The sequence below is a fragment of the Idiotropiscis lumnitzeri genome, chromosome 1 (assembly GCF_059441095.1).
Source record: "Idiotropiscis lumnitzeri isolate Australia: NSW breed Sydney's pygmy pipehorse chromosome 1, RoL_Ilum_1.0, whole genome shotgun sequence".
Lineage (NCBI taxonomy): Eukaryota > Metazoa > Chordata > Actinopteri > Syngnathiformes > Syngnathidae > Idiotropiscis > Idiotropiscis lumnitzeri.
The window spans coordinates 19,330,365-19,350,816 of record NC_142391.1 but is presented as its reverse complement, the minus strand read 5'-3'; the positions used below and the strand labels follow the sequence as shown (position 1 = coordinate 19,350,816).

The 20,452-nt window shown below is 39.5% G+C and overlaps 1 protein-coding gene across 1 annotated transcript; it reads right to left on the bottom strand.

Annotated features, from left to right (window-relative positions):
• Nucleotides 1-190: 190 nt before the first annotated feature.
• LOC148343527 (apolipoprotein B-100-like) lies at nucleotides 191-19,386 on the bottom strand. The gene is given in 29 exon segments (XM_088301873.1): nucleotides 191-1,077; nucleotides 1,079-1,199; nucleotides 1,202-1,267; nucleotides 1,392-1,440; nucleotides 1,443-1,514; nucleotides 1,517-6,777; nucleotides 7,619-7,992; nucleotides 8,091-8,212; nucleotides 8,500-8,675; nucleotides 8,755-8,927; nucleotides 9,429-9,639; nucleotides 9,767-9,894; nucleotides 10,553-10,735; nucleotides 10,846-11,051; nucleotides 11,375-11,542; nucleotides 11,788-11,988; nucleotides 12,068-12,238; nucleotides 12,320-12,527; nucleotides 14,564-14,775; nucleotides 14,927-15,073; nucleotides 15,167-15,311; nucleotides 15,611-16,067; nucleotides 16,194-16,270; nucleotides 16,443-16,567; nucleotides 16,879-17,031; nucleotides 17,096-17,243; nucleotides 17,406-17,551; nucleotides 18,643-18,755; nucleotides 19,332-19,386. Coding segments are annotated over 29 exon segments (9,762 nt in total). The 3' UTR covers nucleotides 191-983.
• Between the last annotated feature and the right edge of the window lie 1,066 nt (nucleotides 19,387-20,452).

Below are 20,452 nucleotides of genomic sequence, written 5' to 3'. Positions count from 1 at the left end.
GCCATCTAATGATATGCAATGGTTACTGTATTGGTTTACATTTTTACAACAGGCTCAGTTCATAACATTTTTTGATCAGGAAACTGAAATTAGTTATTTTCTTTTTTTAACTATTCATTCAGGAGAAATTAGGAAATAAGTGACTTTTAATGCGGAATATGGCCACACCGCATAGAATGTAACAACAATGTGGAAGCATCAAAACTTTATTTTCTTGATCTGGTCAAATGCAGGGACAAAATTACATGACATTGAGTACTAAATTACTAATTTCAGTATTAAATGCTGCCCATGATAAAACAGAGACATTTGTATTGTATTTGAATATTTAAACTAAAACAATTAAGGAATGAGGAAAACAAAATAGTGACTATTCATTTTAAGTCCTCATTTGGTTACAATCCCGATAGACGGCCATTTATGTCACTTCGTGAGATGCTGAAAACTTTCAGAGCTTCCTCAACTAAAGCTACTCAATGGGGGCTCCCTAATGTTTGATCCTCACTTCTTGATGCACATTTAAGACAAGTGAGGAGTACCTTAATTATATGATGTTGGAGCATCAATGAGCTATGACGGGGATGGGTAACTTAAATGCTTGAGGGGGCCATCATTTTTCATCAGTGCTACTGGGGGGCATATACGACTGCACACTTCCTCATCACATGCATCTAAAATGTCATTTTAAATATGTACAAAATATGTACATATGTGCTCCTTATACATTCCATTTTTGAGAATACGTTTTTCAATGCATGTTTAAAATCCACTATCCACACAACAGCAAACAACAAAATAATTACTGTAATCAAGGATGGGACAAAACATAAGAAAACATAAGATCCCGCCTGTTTGTGAGGCTGGAGGGGAAAAAGTCAGCGTTTGATTAGATAGCTGACTTGACAAATCTACTGAGGTTCAGTCAAGAAGAATTGAGTATTTATACTTTACTTTCTGCCACTGAAATTATTAAATACAAACTTCTAGGATGCTACACTCAGAACAATAATGTAGTGGTTATAACGTTCAATATTTGCACGAAATGTTACAACAGTGGACTTAAAGGAGAATTCGCATGCCGAGCAACGGAAGGTCAATGCTGTCCTGAAGTAGAGTGTAATTTGGAAGCTCTATTTGACTCAAAGACTCTGAAACATGGATGGCAGTTACCTGGAGGAACGGTAGCACTAGAGTGTACGCACATTAAATCTCAAAGCTGGAATTCTGAACCTTGGTGAACTGACTCCCATGGAAACAAAATAATTAAGGCAGACAGTTCAGAGAAAAATAGGTTTACATTTTGGGGTTTTTTCGCAGCGAAGAGGAGGAAAATAGATAAGTAAAAACCTCAAACTAATTTAAACTAGTAAGAAGACAAGGTGAATGTCATGATGCAGACATTTCAGCTCGAAAGGCGGAAAACTATTTTGAGTACAGGTATTTTTTTTTTTATATAAAAAGACAGGAAAGATTCTTGCCGGAAGACTGTATATTTCCATTTTTAACTTAATATACCTTGTGATTTGGCCTGGATGCGTGACTCCTATCTAAATTTAGCTTGTATTATGTTTACACTGTCACTGATGTAAATTGGCTGCAAGTGCAACTCAAATCTTTGTACGTTTGGGTTCTTGTTGTAAGTAAGTTTTAAGTGTGCATCAAATGACTGTTGAGGAGTGGTAAGCCATGTTTTTAATCCAGCATGTTCCCATAGAGAAATGTCTTGAACTCCAGGTGTCGAGATTCCCAGCAAGGGTATCTTCATCAACGGTATTGAGAAAGGAACAGTCAAAAAGTCCACATTGGCTTCTCCGCGAGCCAGAATGTTGAAAGTAACATTCATGTTATTATGCTCTGCTCCGATGTTGTAGTTGTACTTGTATTGGTTGAATCTGGCCAAACCAATCCAATAAATCAGTTGCTTCTCAGAGTTAAATTTGGCACCGTAGTCATGCTGGAGATCCACCTTACCAGTAAGTTTTAAGGGGAAGGGCATCTTTATAGCTGCTTTATTCTTAAAATCATACACGGTCTCAAATGAATGGGACATGAATTCCATCGTGTTGTAAATGGAACCAGTCACACATCCACTGAGTTGTGAATGATGATAGGCTGTCAGTGCAACTTTTGAGTCCCAGATATGGACCACTCCATTGGCACCAATGACACTCTTCACAAACGGGGCTTCAGATTCACATTGAGCATGCAAAACAATATGGCTAAAGAGGACCGACTCCAATGTCAGCATTTGCTTTGCTTTGAATGCGGTACTCTCCGTATGTCCAACAAACGTGAACTTGGTAGTATTGGAATTGAGATTCAATTCTAAAGTGCTTTCATGTGCACCTTCATCCGAATAGTTTGCCCTGGACCACTTTCCATGAGCAATTGTTTTCCCAGTCCAAGTAATTCCTCTGGCTACTGTGGATGTAACGTCGTGTTTCACTGATGTCTGACTTGACATTTTCATTGATGGGATGTTGACGTTGTGGCTGTAAGACGTGCTTGTATTTACAGAGATCCCACTCCTTAGTGAGAGTGTCATGCTGCTGACCCAGTCAGCTGTGTACATTGAAGTCGTGGCCTTTGATAGAGTCTGTGCAGAGACGTCAACCGAAGAACCCATGAGTACCAAGGATGCATCATGATCAATAGAAAAAGCCACGTGTGAAGCTTTCAATTTTTCTGTGAATTTCAACTTCTTCAATCCAGGTGCCTCGAATTGAGCCACTGCATCAAAGGTATAGTCCATAATCGGTACAGTTGATTTGGCATGAGAATGAACAGTGGCTGTAAACTTGGGGCTTTCTGGAGTGGATGTTGAATTTTCAAGCTTTCCGGTAGTACACAAAGTGCATACAGGGGTGTTAAGTTGAAGTTCACCTTGAAATTTTTCAAAAACCTGGACACAATTTTCATTCGGCAAGTAAGTTAGATTGATTCCTGGCATTGGGAGTGATGTGACTTTAAAGTCCTTTATATGTAATATGGGGATGGCGATGGTTGGAACTTTAATCTCTGAGAGTGTTATTTCTGGAAAAGTGACGTCTGGTAGGGCAAAAACGTAAAGAACTTTCAGGTTACCAAAAATCTCATCAGGATCAATGGCAGGCATTTCCAATTGTTTGACATAATCTATCATTGCAATAATTTGGGCTTTGAGCTCATCAAAAGATATTTTGAAGGCAGGAACTGTGATTGAGCCAATAATGTTAAACTCTGGGACGGAAATTTCTGCTGGAATGGTGATTTCATGCAATTTGTTCAGGTTGATGGTAAATCCAGGAATGACGAGGTCCGTAAAAAGCATTGTCAAACTGGAAACCTGAATCTTAACTTTATTTAATTTGTTCAAACCGCCAATGATGCTTTGCTTTATTTGACAGAGGATCTCCTTGTCATTCGCCAATTTGCTGAGCTCCTCAATCAGTCTGTTGAGCTTCACAGAAATGAAGACAACGGTATTGTTGTAGGATTCACTTGTTCTTCGGAGGTAAAAGTACACTTCTTCTCTGATATCCATGTCAAGAATGATCTGCCTGATGTCTTCAATGACATCCTTAACTTTCATTTTAATGTCCCTATAAAATGTACTGTCCATCACATGTTTCAGTTTCTTCAGAGACTCAGCCACATTTGTATTTCTGAGTTTTTCGATATAACTGAAAATTGTACTTTGAATCTTGCGCAAAAAATTCCTGACAGCTTCAAGTTTTAAAACAATCTCATATGTTTTGATCCTCTCATTAATGTAATTTGTCAATTCGGCAGTGTTCCTGTTGGCGTCATTCACAAAGGAATTATAGTCAAAGTCCTTCAGTGACTCAAATTCTTGCATTATTTTATTGATATCAATTAGCCTTAGATGTTTTTTTACACTGTGGAGAAATTTCAGAATTTGGTCATGAACCAATTCAAATTTGAGATCGTTCAAAGCACTGGCTAATGAACGCACGCTCTCCTCAATTTTCATTTTCTTGATGAGAATTGCAGCCTGATCAATTAATTCTTTAAATGTACCACTGAGGTCATATTTTGAAATGTAATCCCGGATGTAGGAATGAATTGCATTGAGTTTGTACGGGATTTCATATTCGTCAATCCAGTTAACTAAAACGTCATTCGCAGATTCCATCACGTTTGCAATATCTGCGTAAGGAATTTCAAATAAAAGTTTCTCAATTCCCAAATTGGTTGAAAGAAGAAACTCATTCATTTGTTGAAATTGTATCGTAACATCAAAATTCTCAATTTGATCTTTTATGGCTGCCAGGATTTGTTTAATTTTCTCTCGTATTCCATATTTTGAATCTAATGCTTGTAGCCAAGCAATGCTGCTGTCTGTGAGTTTCTCTAAATCAACTTGTTCCACTACGTTATTTATGGCTCGCAGGGTTTTAAGTAGCAAATCCTTGATATTGGACTTCTCGTTAAACGCATGCAGTTTATTTTCAGTAACAGTAAGCATGTGTGTTAATTTTTCAGGGATGTTCTCTGTCTTAACGTAGTCATCGATTGAAAGAATTAGGTGTCTAAGTTTAACAGCAAAATCTAACACTTTCTCTTCCAAAGCCTTTTTCAGGTTCTTCATCATGACGTCCAGATCACCCATTGTTACCTCAAACCCATTTGTAAAATAATCCAGTTTTTCTTTGATTTGATTTCCTTTGTTTTCCAAATCCATTTCCTTCAGGAAGTCTCGGACTAGCGATGGTAACTGATTTAACTTGACTCTGAAGTCAGATATTATCTGATTGATATTCATGTTGTTGATGTACTGTTCAAGTGTTTCCAAAGCATTTATACACGTATTCTTCAGTTGTTGAAAAGGAGATGGAATCCAAATATGGCCGTTGTTGCACTTGTCATATTTGAGGAAACCAGTTATACTGAATTCTTGCATTTCTACTTCCGATCCGATATTTTCATTGAATGTGTGGAAACCATCTGTGAGCAATACTTCCGAAAACTCAAATCCAACTTTTTGTGGGTTGTTATAGGCGCTGATATTCTGGTCATAAGAATGATTATGTAGTTTAGATTTCATTTTCCAAATTACAGATTGACCACTTGGCCTTAGAAAACCATCAAATGTGTTCTCCAATTGAGTGGACACGTCCCAATTTGAAAGCGCATGCGTGGTTGACACTCTGCTGTCATGAGAGCAGATAAGAACTAAAGGCTCAGCTTTAACGAGCAGCTTACTGTAAAGTTGCCCAGCATGTTTTCCATATAGATTGATTTCTCCATCGCTATTGTAAAGAACATCAATTGAGAGGGCGAAGGGCAGCGCGTGGGTGCTTATTATGCTGTCAAAATGGAGGTGCTTAGATTTTATGAGAGACTCACAAAAATATGTGGAAGAAAGTCCAGCAAACTCCAGTTGACAGGTTTGACTCAGATTGACACCCAATAAATCGCCAGAAGTGTTAGATTTTATTTGACCTGCCATGGCTTCATAGTTTATCTCATAGGTGTGTTTAATGATGTGTTCTTCCCTATAAGATCCATTCGTGAATCCACTCAGTTCCACCTTAAACGGCTCAAATTTTATGTCGTCTTTTTTGTTCAAACTGAGATGAAAACCTTTCAATACATTTGTCGCATCAAATGTCATGACAAATGGTTTCATATGAATCTTGGTATCTTGCTGAAAGGAAATATCTTCATAGAGAATGTCGCTAGAAGAGCGAAGGGCTAGGTTCCAAAGCGTGAGGATCAGTTTGTGGCTATTTTCTGTTTTCATCTGCCCCATTGTTCCCAAACTAGTACTCATAAATGTGACAGCACTTCTGTCCACTACAACATTTACATTATTTCTTGTGTGTGCATTGAACACATTACCATTGAAGACACCACAAAAAGAACCTTTCTTTGGAGTAATTTTACCCTCAATATTCAGCTCGCTGTAGCCTTCCTCAGCCATTGCTTTAGTCCTGAAGGACAATGATGCGCCCTTGCTGTCGATAGAGCCATTGTAGATATTTTCAAATATTACAGGGCTGAATTGGATAGTGTTAGTTCCGCTTGTGGTCAAACCATTCCTGTCAAACACAAAGGATGCTTTGTGCAATCCTCGACCTTCGTCAAAGGTGAGCGAGCCTTCTGAGTTTACTTCAAGCCTTGAGTTCAGAGAGCCTGTTAGAAGGTAATAAGCCCGATTGGTTTCGTCATCTGCTTGTGATTCGGCTTTGATGATAAGCAAGTGGTTGGACACACCAAACTCAAATTCGTTTCTCAGCATTTTTCTCCCGGTTTTCACAACACCGGTGCACTTCAGGGATAGTTGTGAATCTTTATAGTTGAGTTCTGCCACATGATTGAAGATGTCTTTCTGGGCGTTGGTTTTGGAGACAATGTTCAATTCAAGGTTATTATACACTCCGTGGATTGTATTGTAAATTTGCAGAAATGGTGAGTTAAAGCTTAAGATGGATTCTCCGCTTCCTTTTCTTTCTTGTGGGTGCAGCTTGTAAATGTTGCAATAGGAGCTATTGGTATAGAAAGATCCAATTTTAAGCATTCCATCCCAGGTGCCATCTCCGGTGACTTCATCAGAGTCTATAAGTGAAGTTGACTGGGCAACATAGTGGAAGGAGGTGTGGAGGCCCAGTGGACTAAATGCTTCAATCTTGTAATTGGCCTTTGCATGTAGTTTGTGGGTCACATCCAAAGTGTCTGAGACGCTCAATCTTGTCTGAATGAGACTGTGGCTAAAGGAATTATTCACTAGATACTCAAGATGATCATCACCTTTTCCTGACATCATCCCAGTTCCTTGAAACAGACAGAAATTACATGACTGATGATATCAGAAAAAGAGCCACTGATAGAGTGATCATATTAGTGCAAAAATAAGTATGAATAAATAAATAATAATTAATTACTAAAGTACATCCATTTTTACAGTTACTGAGTAATGGGGTAACAATTTTTGCTCGTTACTTTTTGGGACCGAAATCGCGCCATCTCAGACAACGTGATTTCAAGATCGTCAAAGCTGTGGTTTGTGACTCATGTTCACAAAGCAGCTCACGCAGTACTGATTTAAAAAGAAAAAGGAAAAATAGCGCCGCACTGTCACTCGTTGTCCCGGACGTAATTTCATTTGCCGCTGCTTGAATACAAGGCACCAAGCTATCTTGCGCCGCAGCAGTACAGACTTTATTTGTACTATATGCAAGTCTGTGCACAGCAGCACCAACAAGCTACGTGATGACAAACAACAACCCCACTCACAAGTAGCGTTTTAAACGAGGAGGCGAGCAAAGCGTTCTCATCGCTAAAGTAAAATACAGCGTTGGGTAGGATGCAGCTATGAACAGAAATGTTGTATTTCAATCAATACGTATCCAGATTAAAAAAACTGTCTTCCATCTCCCTCTGCTGCAACACACCTGATTCAATTGATCAGGATCATTATCCAGCTTCTATAGACCTTGCCCATTTGAATCAGATGTGTTTCAGCACGGAGAGATTCAGATTCAGGAAACTGGCCCCTGAGGAGCAGGATTATTGACCCCTGTTCTACACAGTCCTTTTTTTGTTTTAGGGTAAATACTGTAACTTTTTATCCAAGGGAGTCATTCGACAACAAACTGAATTTTAAATGGTTCACCTTCAAGATTGGATCTAAGTAGGTCGAAAGGTGAGTTGGTTATGGCCTTGTATTGCACAATGTATCTGGGCCTGTCAAAAGTGTGGTTGCCGCCAGAAATGGAGCCTTCCAAACTGTAGAAGTTGCTATGGATCTTGAAAGATGCTTCAGCAGACCCAAGAAGGGACACAGTGAAATTCAAAGCGGGAGGTACAGTGAATGACGGGAGTCGATAGATTTGGGACGGGACATGTAAACCTATTGCTGGTAAATCTAAAGTAGGAGCTGACAGGGAGTTGGGAAAATGCAGTAGCTCAGATTTTTTGCCTCCCAGTGGAAGAGGAAGTGAGAATGCCATTTTGTCCTTGTTGAACTTGTACCAGAAAGAGTTGTCACTGTTAAAGTAAAAGCCACATTAGTTATCATGTCACCTAGCACCTGAAAATATATTTAATATATTCACTTGGTAGTCAAGTGACCAAAAGTTACTTACAACTGTAAGAACACTCTCTCGGGTAGAGATGGGACAATGAGGTCTGAGAGTCTTCTCTTATTTTGCATGAGCTTAAGAATGGGAATGCTTATGGTCAACTTGTCTAGCCAAATGTTAGCAGCCTGTATGGGAAAAGAAATTCACACATTTCTTTTACTAGTACTATTATGTACTAGTAATATATATATATATATATATATATATATATATATATATATATATATATATATATATATTATACACAAATATATATATATATTTTTTTCATTTATTTATTTATTTTTATTTTTTTCAATATAAATATATATAAAAAAATATATATATATGGGTGAACTAGGATTCAACTGTTATGGTTTATTTATTTTTTAACACAAATACAATGGTAGAAAACAACAACTTGCTTTGTTACCTCAATTCCTTTGATGACAATATGTCGCAGTTTCATGTCGGTTTTTGCAACCTTTTGGTCCAGGATATCTTCAATGACTTTTCCCAACTTTCCGCGATGATGATCTACGTTTGGCAAAATTTGCTGAATCTCTGAATTGAAGTCCGATTTCCATTGCACCTCAAACTTCTCTTTATCTACATACAATCACAGGCATAAATAATAGTTGATTTGCAAGTGTCAAATGTGATGCTTTGAAAGGTGGTCATCGGTTACCATATTTGAGGGCAGCTGTCTGTTGGTAGCTAGCCGCTGGGAGCTTGATCTTGGTTTCCATGTTCGCAATGATGTCCGCGTGATTCTTCAAGTTTGCAGTTAACGAAGCATTTGTTTTTAGAGCTGGAACGACCATCTGGAGTTGCAGCATTGCATTTTTCATCAATTCAAGTCTACATTAAAGTGAATAAAAGTTGAAAGATTCATCAAATTTAATTTGTCTGCATCCCTGGTTTCCCTTGAGACTTATTCTGTTTCGTTTTTTGTTCATGGCATTGAATTGATCGCAACTGGACTTTCCTGTTGTGACTGATTCAATGCCCTGAGAATGAACAGACCTGGCTGAATGAGAATATTCACAGCCACCAATTAATATGTTAAATACTGTCTAATAGGACTACTGTAAATCTTTTAGAACTTTATTTATTCATTATTATAATTTGTGGGACGTAACAACACATTCATAGATACATTTGAAGTAAAGGGTCATCATTTAAATATTGCTGTAGGCAAAAGACACTTTATTTTGCAGTTGTTTACTGTTGCAAAGACAAAAAAAAAGTCCAATTGTGGATTCCTTGGTATTTCATTGTTTAAAAACGTAATCTATAGCTCTAGGGTCCTCTATATACTTTATATGATATTCTGTTTACTTGTGAAGCTACAGAAAGTACCTGGCACACGCCGCCAGCGTCAGCTGTGGAGTGTTCTTGTTGCTGACCTCAACGGTGATGCCGCTCATGTTGTTTTGCTTTCCCTCGAGATCAATTGCAGCCACCGTGATGCCAAGTTCCACATCGTAGTAAGGAATGACAACTTCAGTGGTCAGAATGTTCTTCTTGCGATTGTATTTCAGAGATGCGGTGGCTTCTGTTGAATCATCTCCTAGCGACAGAAGAAATTAACCACTTACAAAGTATTAATTAGATGTTTTTGTCTTCTTTACCTTAGTGTGTCATGGGAAGCTATGACACTGTTGCTTGTATACACAGTCGGTGTATTATAATACTACCTTCAGCCTTTAAGGTTAGCCTCAGAGAATCAATTTCATGGCGACCCTTTTTTCCTTTTTGGGTTTCACGCTTTATGGTGGCGGTGAACTCTGTAACATCGTCTGTGGGTTGAATTACAACTGCAGCCCTAAGAGAATCTCAAAAATACCTTTATATTAGGGTTCAACATCATCAAAATGTGAAGGATGTGGGGGGGGGGGGCATTTTTTTAAATATCAACAAATTGTGAAGATTATCAAAGAAGAATGTGGGAGGAAACGGGAGTACCCGGAGAAAACCCACGCAGGCACAGGGAGAACACACAAACTCCACACAGGATCGCCGGACACAGAATCAATCCCACAATCTCAGCACTGTGAGGCCATCGTCATCCACCGTTCTGCATCAGTTGTATATGTTTACTTGAAATCTTAATATTAAAGTCAAGTACATATTTTCACCGATTGTAGCTGCCGTACTTGGCTATCTCCTGCGCATGCTCCGCAGATTGTGCAGGAGCTGCAAATAGTACAAATAATTGAGCCAGAGCTCCCATTGACAGGACGTTTTAATAGAATTTTAAAACAGCAAAATTGCCAAAACCACATCTCATGTCATGCTTTATGACGCACGGGCGTAAGTTGATGACATCACAGGCACTGTCCCAATTCTGCAATTTTTGTGTGCTTGTAACACTTCAATCAGGACTGTAAGAGGTAGTGTGGGGGATGGGATTGGGCCATACAGTCCATTTGTAATTTATTCAGCAGCCCTTTTGATGCAGTAGTACAAGTTATGTAACTTACGTGGTTTCACCAGTCAGAGGATAATAGAGGACCTGGTCTCTGGAGGACGCATTTGAGTAATGAACAATGGTGCAGATTTTGAGGCCTCGGAATAGATCTTGACAGTCAGTTGAATTGTTCTGGTGGCCCCCAAAAGATGGTACTGTCACGACTTGACCGGAGGAGACTGACACCAACTTGTTGCTATTTTAGAAAGACGAGAGGGCGGGTTTAAATAACAAACATTCTTACCATCATGTCATATTTTCTAATTCAGGTGACATAAAATGTGACGTACTGTAAATTTGACTAACCTAAAAGAGAACAGCTTCGTTTCTGATTTCGGTGCAGGGATGGACAGTCGAATTTGGTTTCTGTTGGTGGTAATTTTTGCATTGAGGGAGTGCTCGTGGTAGATGTTTGTGTGCATCTCAAGTCCTGCCTCCACATAATCTGGCGCAGTAACACTCATTTGGGTGATGAATTCGAACCCAATAGAAGGCATAAATGCCAGCTCACCCTGTACAGAGAAAAATGAAAGCAAAACAAATTCACTGAACAAATATTAATTTCGGGCCATATGCCCCCATATGCAGAAGAGTGGAAAACTGCACTGTTGCACGCTTTCCGGATGTGTACATTCTCAAATCGACTTAGGTCTGTTATCTACACAACTGTGTTCATTCACAGTGACGTGCAGTTGGTGCAGCAGAAGTCTGGAAAGCAGAATTTGCCTAAAAAGACACTGGGGGAATATGCCACTTAACCTTGAAACATGTGATCAAGCACCTACGTTAGTAACGTCAGTATTTTCTACATGCGGAATAGGATAATAAACATTACTCTGCTTGAACTGACGGTCATTCCTCCTTTGACACCGGGGGCAAACACACCAGCCACTGAAAACTTCAGAGGGAAGCCAAGTGCCGTGGATAATGAAAGGGAATTTTCCATGAAGATGTAGTGAATGAAGAATTCATTATCGGTTCTCCGGGTCAATTCAAAAAATATCTGTTGATAAAAAATACCATTCAGGCGGATCGTGAGCAAGACATGAAGTGATCAAATTTCCCACTTTGTCATTAGAAGCTTTCAAGTGCACGCTTACCCACTTGCCAAACCCTAATTTACTTGTGATTTATAAGAAGAAGTTACCACAGTTATAAATCAAATGTGATTTTGAAAGGTAAGATATTTATTTCATTTTGTTACTCCAACCACCATTTTGCAATGATTATGTTAATAAATGATCTGACCTGAGGAGGTAGAACTTGGAAAAACACATTGAAGTACATGAACAGAGTTTCTGCCATCTTTCTTATTTCGCTTGTCTTCACATACATCTCGTTTCCCAAAAACTTCAGATAGGCAGTGGCTTCAGGGGTCGGTGTAGAACGCACATCCTTCATGAGCTTCTGGACACTCTTTGCCATGTCATTCAGAAATGTCTGTGAAGCCTGCAGAGAGTCACTGAATATACTCTTGGCCCTTCATGTAAAATTTCCCATTGATGGATTTGCATGAAAAACAAGTCACCTGTCTCTTAATTGCGTCTTTATCAAGTGTCATTCTGTGCAAAACCTCTTTGATCATCGGGGATTGATCACCTGCCCAATATATAACTCTGGAGATGGAATCCGGGAAGAAGCCGTTTTCTCCGAAAAGAGCCTCAACTGTTGGTTGTAATCCTGTTCCCTCAACACAAACCTTGAAGAAGTGATTTGGTTTTGTAAGGAGTGTCTTATATTCAGATCTCACCACACCACAGAAACACTTGTGAATAAATACCTCAAAGATGTCATAGTTGTAGTTAAAAACTTTTAGAGTTGTCTCCAACATAACTTCCTTGGGTAAAGTATTTGAGGCATCAAAGATGATGTTCCCGTTTAGTGAACCCACGGGAGATTCAATCTTGTAGTTGCGTGACTTGCCATCAATGACCTCATTAGTGTTTAACGGTTGATTTTGCAAGGCAAGTTCAATATATTCCTTGTACCTTTAGTAAAATAAATGAGGAAAATGTCAGGAATTTACATTGCATGCAATGTTTTTACATGTACTATTGAATATTTTTAACTACTGCTCAGCCTGCTGTACTTTTGAGCCACAAATATTTTTGGTCCTCTTCAATGTAGAGCACAGAAAACAATCTCATAAAACGCAATAGTTCTTAAAGTTCCTTTGATGTCATATTAGGTTTTAATCAGATACATTGCCGATAACTCAGATGCATCTGTTCTGTCCTCACGAGACATGTTGGCTGCTGCATCTCGTTCCAGGGGTGAGCAATTCCGGCCCTCTCGGACCAAAGTCTAAATTAGACAGACAGTTGACAGATGAGATGTTGGTTCACGTGAGTAATTAAATTACTAAGATGCAAATATTTTACATTTTACCAAACTTTAAATGTTTTACCACAAATAGCGACGCCCAGCCTCAATACTTTGGCGCACACGTTCTTCATTCGTGTCAATGAACACAGAAGTTAACTCGAAGCAAACTGACATGTATCACATTTCACCACTTGAGGGCGCTAAATCACAAAGTGCAAATCAAACATTTACTACAGTACAACTGAAGCATTACACTGTCATGATTACAGACTGCGCCATAAGTCCGTTGTTCAAGCTATAGTGTGCCGTTGGAGTAAGGTGTTTATTATAGTTAACGTTTGTGCTTTCTGATTTGCTTCTCTAACTACAAATGGATCATATCTAGTAGGCACATATATTAGGAGTATGTTACAATTTGTTGTGCTATACCTTTTTATAATGTGCATAGCTCTGCTATCTTGCATTATCTCATACAATACAATATAATACAATTTTATTTATAGTGCGCATTTCACAACAGCTGGAGCTGTTACAAAGCTCTTTAGAAATTAGAAATTAGAAATTAGAAATCCCTTTATTGTCATTGTACTCAAGTGTGCAACGAGATTAGAGGGCTCCCCTCTCCAGTGCAATACAACAATAATACAGACAAATATATAAATTAGATAAATAAATAAGAGAGTGCAAAGGAATTCAGTACTGAATAGGGTTTACGTACACTAATACATAAAATAGCAATAATTCAACAAAGTAGTCAATTAAAACACAAATAATGATACAACAATATACAATAGACACCAGAAATCAGCGGAACAGTGGAAAAAAAGGCCCTCGGTAGGCGGCAATGATTCTAAAATACTGTTTAGGTATCAGTTATCTCTGTCTACTATAAGGGCAGATGGGTGTGCCAATTATGCTCACAAAACGTGGTGATAACTGAAGCAGGAGATGAACAGTTATGAATCCATCCATAACCACCTGCAACATACACTATGTTAGCAAAAGTATGTACTCACCTGCCTAGTCTCCCATCATGACTTAGGTGGTATCAAATTCTAAATCCATCCACCCATACATTATCCAAGCCGCTTGTCCTTCCAAGGGCCTATGCCAGCTGTCTTCAGGCAGCAGGCGGAAAACCGATAGTTTTTCAATCACCCCAAGGGAGAAGCTAGACACCCTACACAGGACTTACTTTGACCGCTACTTTCGTGATCTCGTTATTTCAGTCACTACCCACAGCCCAAGACCATATATGTGCGTAAGAGCAAAGGTGGAGGAATAAATCACAAGATTTGTCTTTCGGCTAAACTCCTTTTCGACAACAGACTGATGCAGTCCACATCACTGCTGACTTTGCCCCAATCTCCCTGTCGATCTCCCGCTCCATTTGTCCCTCATTCATGAACAAGACACGATTTGCTCAAACTCCTCCTCTTGGGCAGGATCTCACCCCCAACCCAGAGAGGCACTATATCCTTTTCGAACTGAGGATAGGCGCACACTTTCATCCTAGCCACTTCACACTCAGAAGGGGAACCACCCCAAAGAATGTTAAGATTGCGGCTTGATGAAGCAAACACATCTACATAACCTGCATATAGTAGAGATTCATTACTTAGTTGATGCAACAAGACCCCCCTCCCAACTGTACCGACAAATTCTGTTCTGTGAAATTAGATTAATAGACGATACTCACTTGTGCATTTGTGGCTCATTAGAGTTTTGAATATTTTTCAGGTGGGAAAACACAAAGCTCTTGAGTTGATCATCCTCCATGTCCTTCATATTGGTCACAATGTCAGTCACAAAGCCTTGGTCTGGGTTCTTCATCAGGATCAGGTAGGCTGCAATACGTATCTCAACATGTCCTTGAAGATCTTGAAACACCTCCTTGAGGAAGTCTTTTAGCTGTCAATGAGCAAATGATAAATTTGCTGTTATTATGCCAGTAAAAACAAATTTGTATTTTTTAACATTTAAATCTGATTCATGTCGCCTACTAATAGAAAAAGAAATCTTTCATATGAGCACCTTTTAATACCATAAGAAATCACTATACCTCATCATTAATATTCATCTGCCTAAAAGCCTGGATAGCTGCTTTCCTGTTTGATAATGAAATGTCGCTTCTTTTGACACATTTCATAATGGAGGAAATTAGATCAGGGTTGACAGTTTGCATAGCTGGCCCCATGACTCCAACAACCTGATGATGAAAAAGCAACAAACATTTACACGGGGGACTTTAAAGACTACGAACCTACAGTAAACCGCATAGGACAGGTTTGATCATCCATACCCTCAAGACAAGGAAGGACATTGCCTCAGAGTCAGGCGGAATGTTGTCAAAATCATCCTTCATTTCTCCAGAGCAGTCATTTAATAGTGACCGCATGAACTCTGAAACTGCCATCACCTCAGGAGTTATCTTCCCTTGATGGAACCTGCGGCCATTGTACAGTAGATACTGCATTGTTTTGGGGGTGTAAAATAATTGTCATTAAAACTGGCACTTTTCTGGTAGTACAGTGAGCAATGTATTGTTAGTGTCATGGATCATATCGTTTAATTTTTTACAGTCGACATATAGTCACGTCGAGTTGACACAATGTCTGGTTCACAATCAACTTTGCAGCTTACAGGTGTCAAATCAAGTCATCTACCATTTGCCCTGGGATAAGCTCCACCCATTGCTCTTATCCTGAGCGGGGCATGAAAATGGACGAATGATTGTTGGTCTTACTTCTTTACTGTATTTCCAAGAGCATACATGGTGGCTTTGCTCTGTTGGTACTGAGCCATGCTGAGCATATCTCGGACCCGTGCAGGATCAGGATTTCCTTGAAGACTCAGCAAATAGACCAGGGCATCAGCCTCGAGTGCCATACCATCCAGGGTTCTGACGGCCTGAAAGATTGCACTGGTGCACTCAGGGGTTCCACACTGAAGCAAGGCCTGCCAAGTAAGCCATGGAGATGAACGCAGCATCTCAGTGACCACCCTGCTCACAGTCTCATTCCTCAGGTTACGCAGGGTGGACACGAGTTTATGGAAAAGGTTAGTCCTCTTTTCACCATTTTCAGAGCCTGTCAAAGACTGGAGATCCATCATAATGCTCAGAGCAGCATCTTTTGTCCGGAATGCGGTTTCATCTTCTGGACTCTCAAAGTAGAGGGGCTTTTTGTGGCTGGGGTCAATATCTGGACCAATACATGTTGATTATTATTTCACAATTTTTGCATTTTCCAACAACATATATTAATAATACTATACATAATCACGATCATAAGACTCAGACTGTCATGATACTTGACATTTAAATTTACCAAATACTCTTTTGTTGATCCTTGTACAGCTGTGAAAGCTGAGCTCCTGAGTTACCACAGATGATATTTCACTGTCCCTGCAAGGTAAATTAATTTTGCTTAACTCATTCACGACCAGCCCAGTAAAAAAAAAAAAAAGGATTTTGACGTATTTATCCGTCAATGGTATTGAATGAGTTAAATAATAATGCATAAACGGAATATGCAGAAGTTAAGTCAATTATATTATAAAATCAAAGGTTGGCTTACTTATTGAAGAAAGGAAGGAAGCTGTGTTTTTCTTTGCACATAGCAGTTATGATGTGCTTTGCTTTCTTATCAAACTGGTAGCTGCAGTCTTGCTTGCTTGTAATGAGCTTGGACAAAGGTCGGTGCTGGAAAACACAATTTGCAATAACATATCAAAGGCATGCAATCTGGATTTTTGGTTATTTTATGCTCGTTTTAGTTTTGTCATGTTTTCCTTTCTTCCTTGTTTCCCTGTTCCAAGAATCAAGGGTAAACATACGCAATGGTGACTATGTGGACCTGGGCCTGGGAAACCGCCAACAAACTGGTTTTATTATGAATTATATAAAAGTTTATATTTTTGTTTCTATTGGAGCGACAGGGGTTGAGGTTAATGTTTTGTGCACTAATCAATTGGTCTCAATTCAGCCTTAGTAGACCGCCATCGTTGTCTCACCAGCTTTTGTAGAAATGCAAGAGGACTGTTTGTTAGTTCCCGGCTGTAGAACTGCTCGCACTGTGACAGATCTCTTGATAGGCTCACATCGACGGCAATATCCTTCTTTGTGTTGACCAACAATTCAGTTAAACATTGGCCATGCACGGTGCTCTGAAAGAAGAAAAAAAAATGAGCATTTCTGAAATAATGGGGCATTTTGTGGCGGGATAGAAACCTGGAGGCTGCGCTCCTCTTCATCCGTGGCCGGAACTATTAGAGCAGAGATGATTCCTCTCTTTACATTGATGATGTTTGCAGGTTCATTTGGCTCGGGGTACAGCTGAACACTGGTGGTGTGCTGCACGGTGAACTTCATCGGGTTTCTTGCATGGTAACAGTGAGAACATATCAATTATATTTTGACAAATTCTGTACAGATTTTTTTGGACCAGTAGGTTCAGTATGTAATATACGAGTATGTATTCATGTTATTTCAAGAAGAATGTTATTAATTACACTTATCACATGGAACTTTTTTGCCTCACCTTTTCATGGCTGCTTGGAAGGCTCCTGAGTCAGTGGATTGTTTGTACACTGGCTGGCCGTGATGATCAATGGCAGACACCTCACTGATACTACAGTCCAGAGTGCGCATGACGAATCCACAAATTCGAGGGACCTCAATCTCTACCTAAATATACAAAGAAGCGAATGGGTCAATCCTGCCGGAGCCATGCTCTGCTGAAGGTGTTTGTTTGTCCCAATAAATCTAAGTTGTCAAGGGGTTCGGGGGGGGGGCGGGGTTGCCCCTGGAAATGTTACTCAGAGAAAGGAGGTCCGAGATGACTGACCAGAAAAAGCACGGCTCTGAACTCTTTTTAAAGTGTAAAATATTCATTCATCCATCATCTAAGCTGCTTATCCTCGCAAGGGTCGCGGGCGGGCTGGAGCCAATTGTAACAAATGTAAGGAATATGGGTTCTTTGTTTAGGTGTGTCGCTAACAAAAGAAGTCATGGGTTGCCACCCTGACTTTCCGCCAGTTAGTGGTCAAACTTGGTAAGAGAAGGACGTGCATAGCTGTCTCCCGAATTCCTGGTCTGCATGACTCATTTTGTAGCGCGAGGTGAGGTGCCGGTTATTCCGCTATTCATGTGACATTGAGTGGACCGGCTACCAAGCTTGTCATCTTTTTGTTTGTCTGAATAAATGATGAGCATTTTTGACATGCACTGACATGGATGTGGATTTTTGCCTCTCGTCTTTTTTTTTCCCCCTTCATCACGCTGACCCAAAACGTTACACTATCCCAGCCAGAACCAGATTTCCCTTCCCCTAATTTGGACTGTTCAATTAACCTACCATGTATGTTTTTGGAGTGTGGGAGAAAACCCACGCAGGCACGGGGAGAACATTCAAACTCCACACAGGAAGGCCAGAGCCGTAATCGAACCCTGCACCTCTGAATTCTGAGGTGGATGTGCTAAGCAGTCGCCCGCCGTTCCACCCAAGAGTTAAATATTTGGAATTCATTTTTCCTGTTCAGACATTCTTCATTGGGAAGTCTGGGCTTCCCCACTTAAGGGAATTGGCTGTGAAAACCTTGTCAAATAAAATATCTCATACACCGACTTTCAGCAACCTCCCACCATCATATTATTGATCCATTGTGTGATACACGAGACTAACGGAAGGATGGATGGAAAATGAGTCAGTGGAAGATACACAGACAAAGATGAGATCAGAAAATCTTATCAAATGAGAGACACTGTAAAATTTTTACCTGACAAGTAACTTTAAGGCCATTCTTCAAGTTGGCAGTGCCCATCACGCCATTCCTGCTCTCTGAGACGTACTGGTAGTTGTATTTCTTATTGACCTTAAATCTGGATGAAACTACAATAACATGTTATTACATGGTTATAGCAATTATGTAGTTGCTTTAAGATCATTTACAATTTTTTTGTTGATTTAATGAGTCATGTTAAAACTGGTAGAATTATGGAAAAATATCGGCACTAAAATATGTAGTTTATAAATCTGATAATGATTCATATTTACGACCTCATTCAGCATATTACTGAATTTACTACCACACTGACAGTTCGGAAAAAACATAACATGTATTCTTCAAAATAATTTCATTTTCAATGTTTTACTCTTTAAATGACCTAAATTCAATGAAGTAATTCAAAGAGTAGCATGCTACAGCAGTATATGAAACATGCATTACTGTGTGTGTTGAAATCAATTTACATAAGCAGGCTGATGGGTTCGCATTGCTTCCATTGTGTTGCTCTGGGGAGGATGAAAAAACATATACTTAATGTATAATATGGTCAACTATTTCGCATAGAAATCCCAAACCATCTTAAAAATAAGAAAAAGATTTTTTAAAAGCATAAGTGAGATGATAGCTATTTGTTACGAATTACTCTGGTCTGCTATTAATGTGAAAATCAGATTACTTACGAGCCAGTGAGTAACTGCTCAGTAGCATGAGCAGATATAGCTTGTCGTGTCCCATTGTGGGGTTAAAGAATCACTTTTTCGGTATTCCCATTTATCTTAGTCTTGACATTTTTTCACCCACATTTCTATGTGGAGCTTTTATAAAGTTCAGAACCTCTGTACGATCAATACGCAAAGTCTATTCGGAGAGTGCAAAGTTCAAACTTTGAGTGTTTTGCGAGTGCAAGTCCGTTTTTCTTGCTGCTACACTTGCGTGTTACTGTGACAAATAGTTTACATAAGCATGATGACTGCGGTGTTATGAGTTGGAATACTTTAAAACTGTATTCTGATATAGTTACTAGTTACAGGTTAAAATAATCTTACCAACGATATCCAAGTACCACATTATTAAAGCAATGGCAATTGATTACCAGTAGTGATTTACTTTTGGAGGGACACCGAACGGACTGCTATAGATCATTATGACATACAACTCGCTTGCTGACGTCAGTGATGTTGAGATTTCTTCTCAGGTGGTTGAAGCTGTATGATTGATGATCTTATTTGGCCGATCGGCAGACACCAATTTTGTTTAGTCACACTCACTGACGATCACTGCTGATGTTGTCCCTGAAATGTATGTGTATAAGAGGGTGTGGAGTTTGGCAAGGGTGGTGGAAATAGAGTGTTGTTGCATTTAAGAAGCTAGTTTCTAGTGATCGTATATCGGTTGGGTGGAACCGTATTGGTAATAAAAGGACCCAAGAGCAATCGGAATTAATAAGGTGTTTTTTTGGGGGGAGGTAAGAAAGAGAGATGAGATCCTGGGGTTGCCAGATGAGAGAGATGATTTTGAGCATGAGTTCAGTGGTGATGATTGAGCGCAGGTGGTGGTAGACAGACGAGCATAGGCGCTCGATGGAGCGTGTTGGGGGTCCGGAGTGAAGTGTAAGAATTGGATCTTTGGTTTTCTTAATGATACAGGTTTAAGAGGTTATACGTTATCAGGGGTGGGCAAACTTTTCGATTGGCGGGCCACAATTAGTTCTAAAACATGACAGAGGGGCCGGACCAGGTGCAGATGGATGGAGTGTTTTGGTAACCTCACCTCGTCTGAGAAAAAAACCAAAAGCATTACA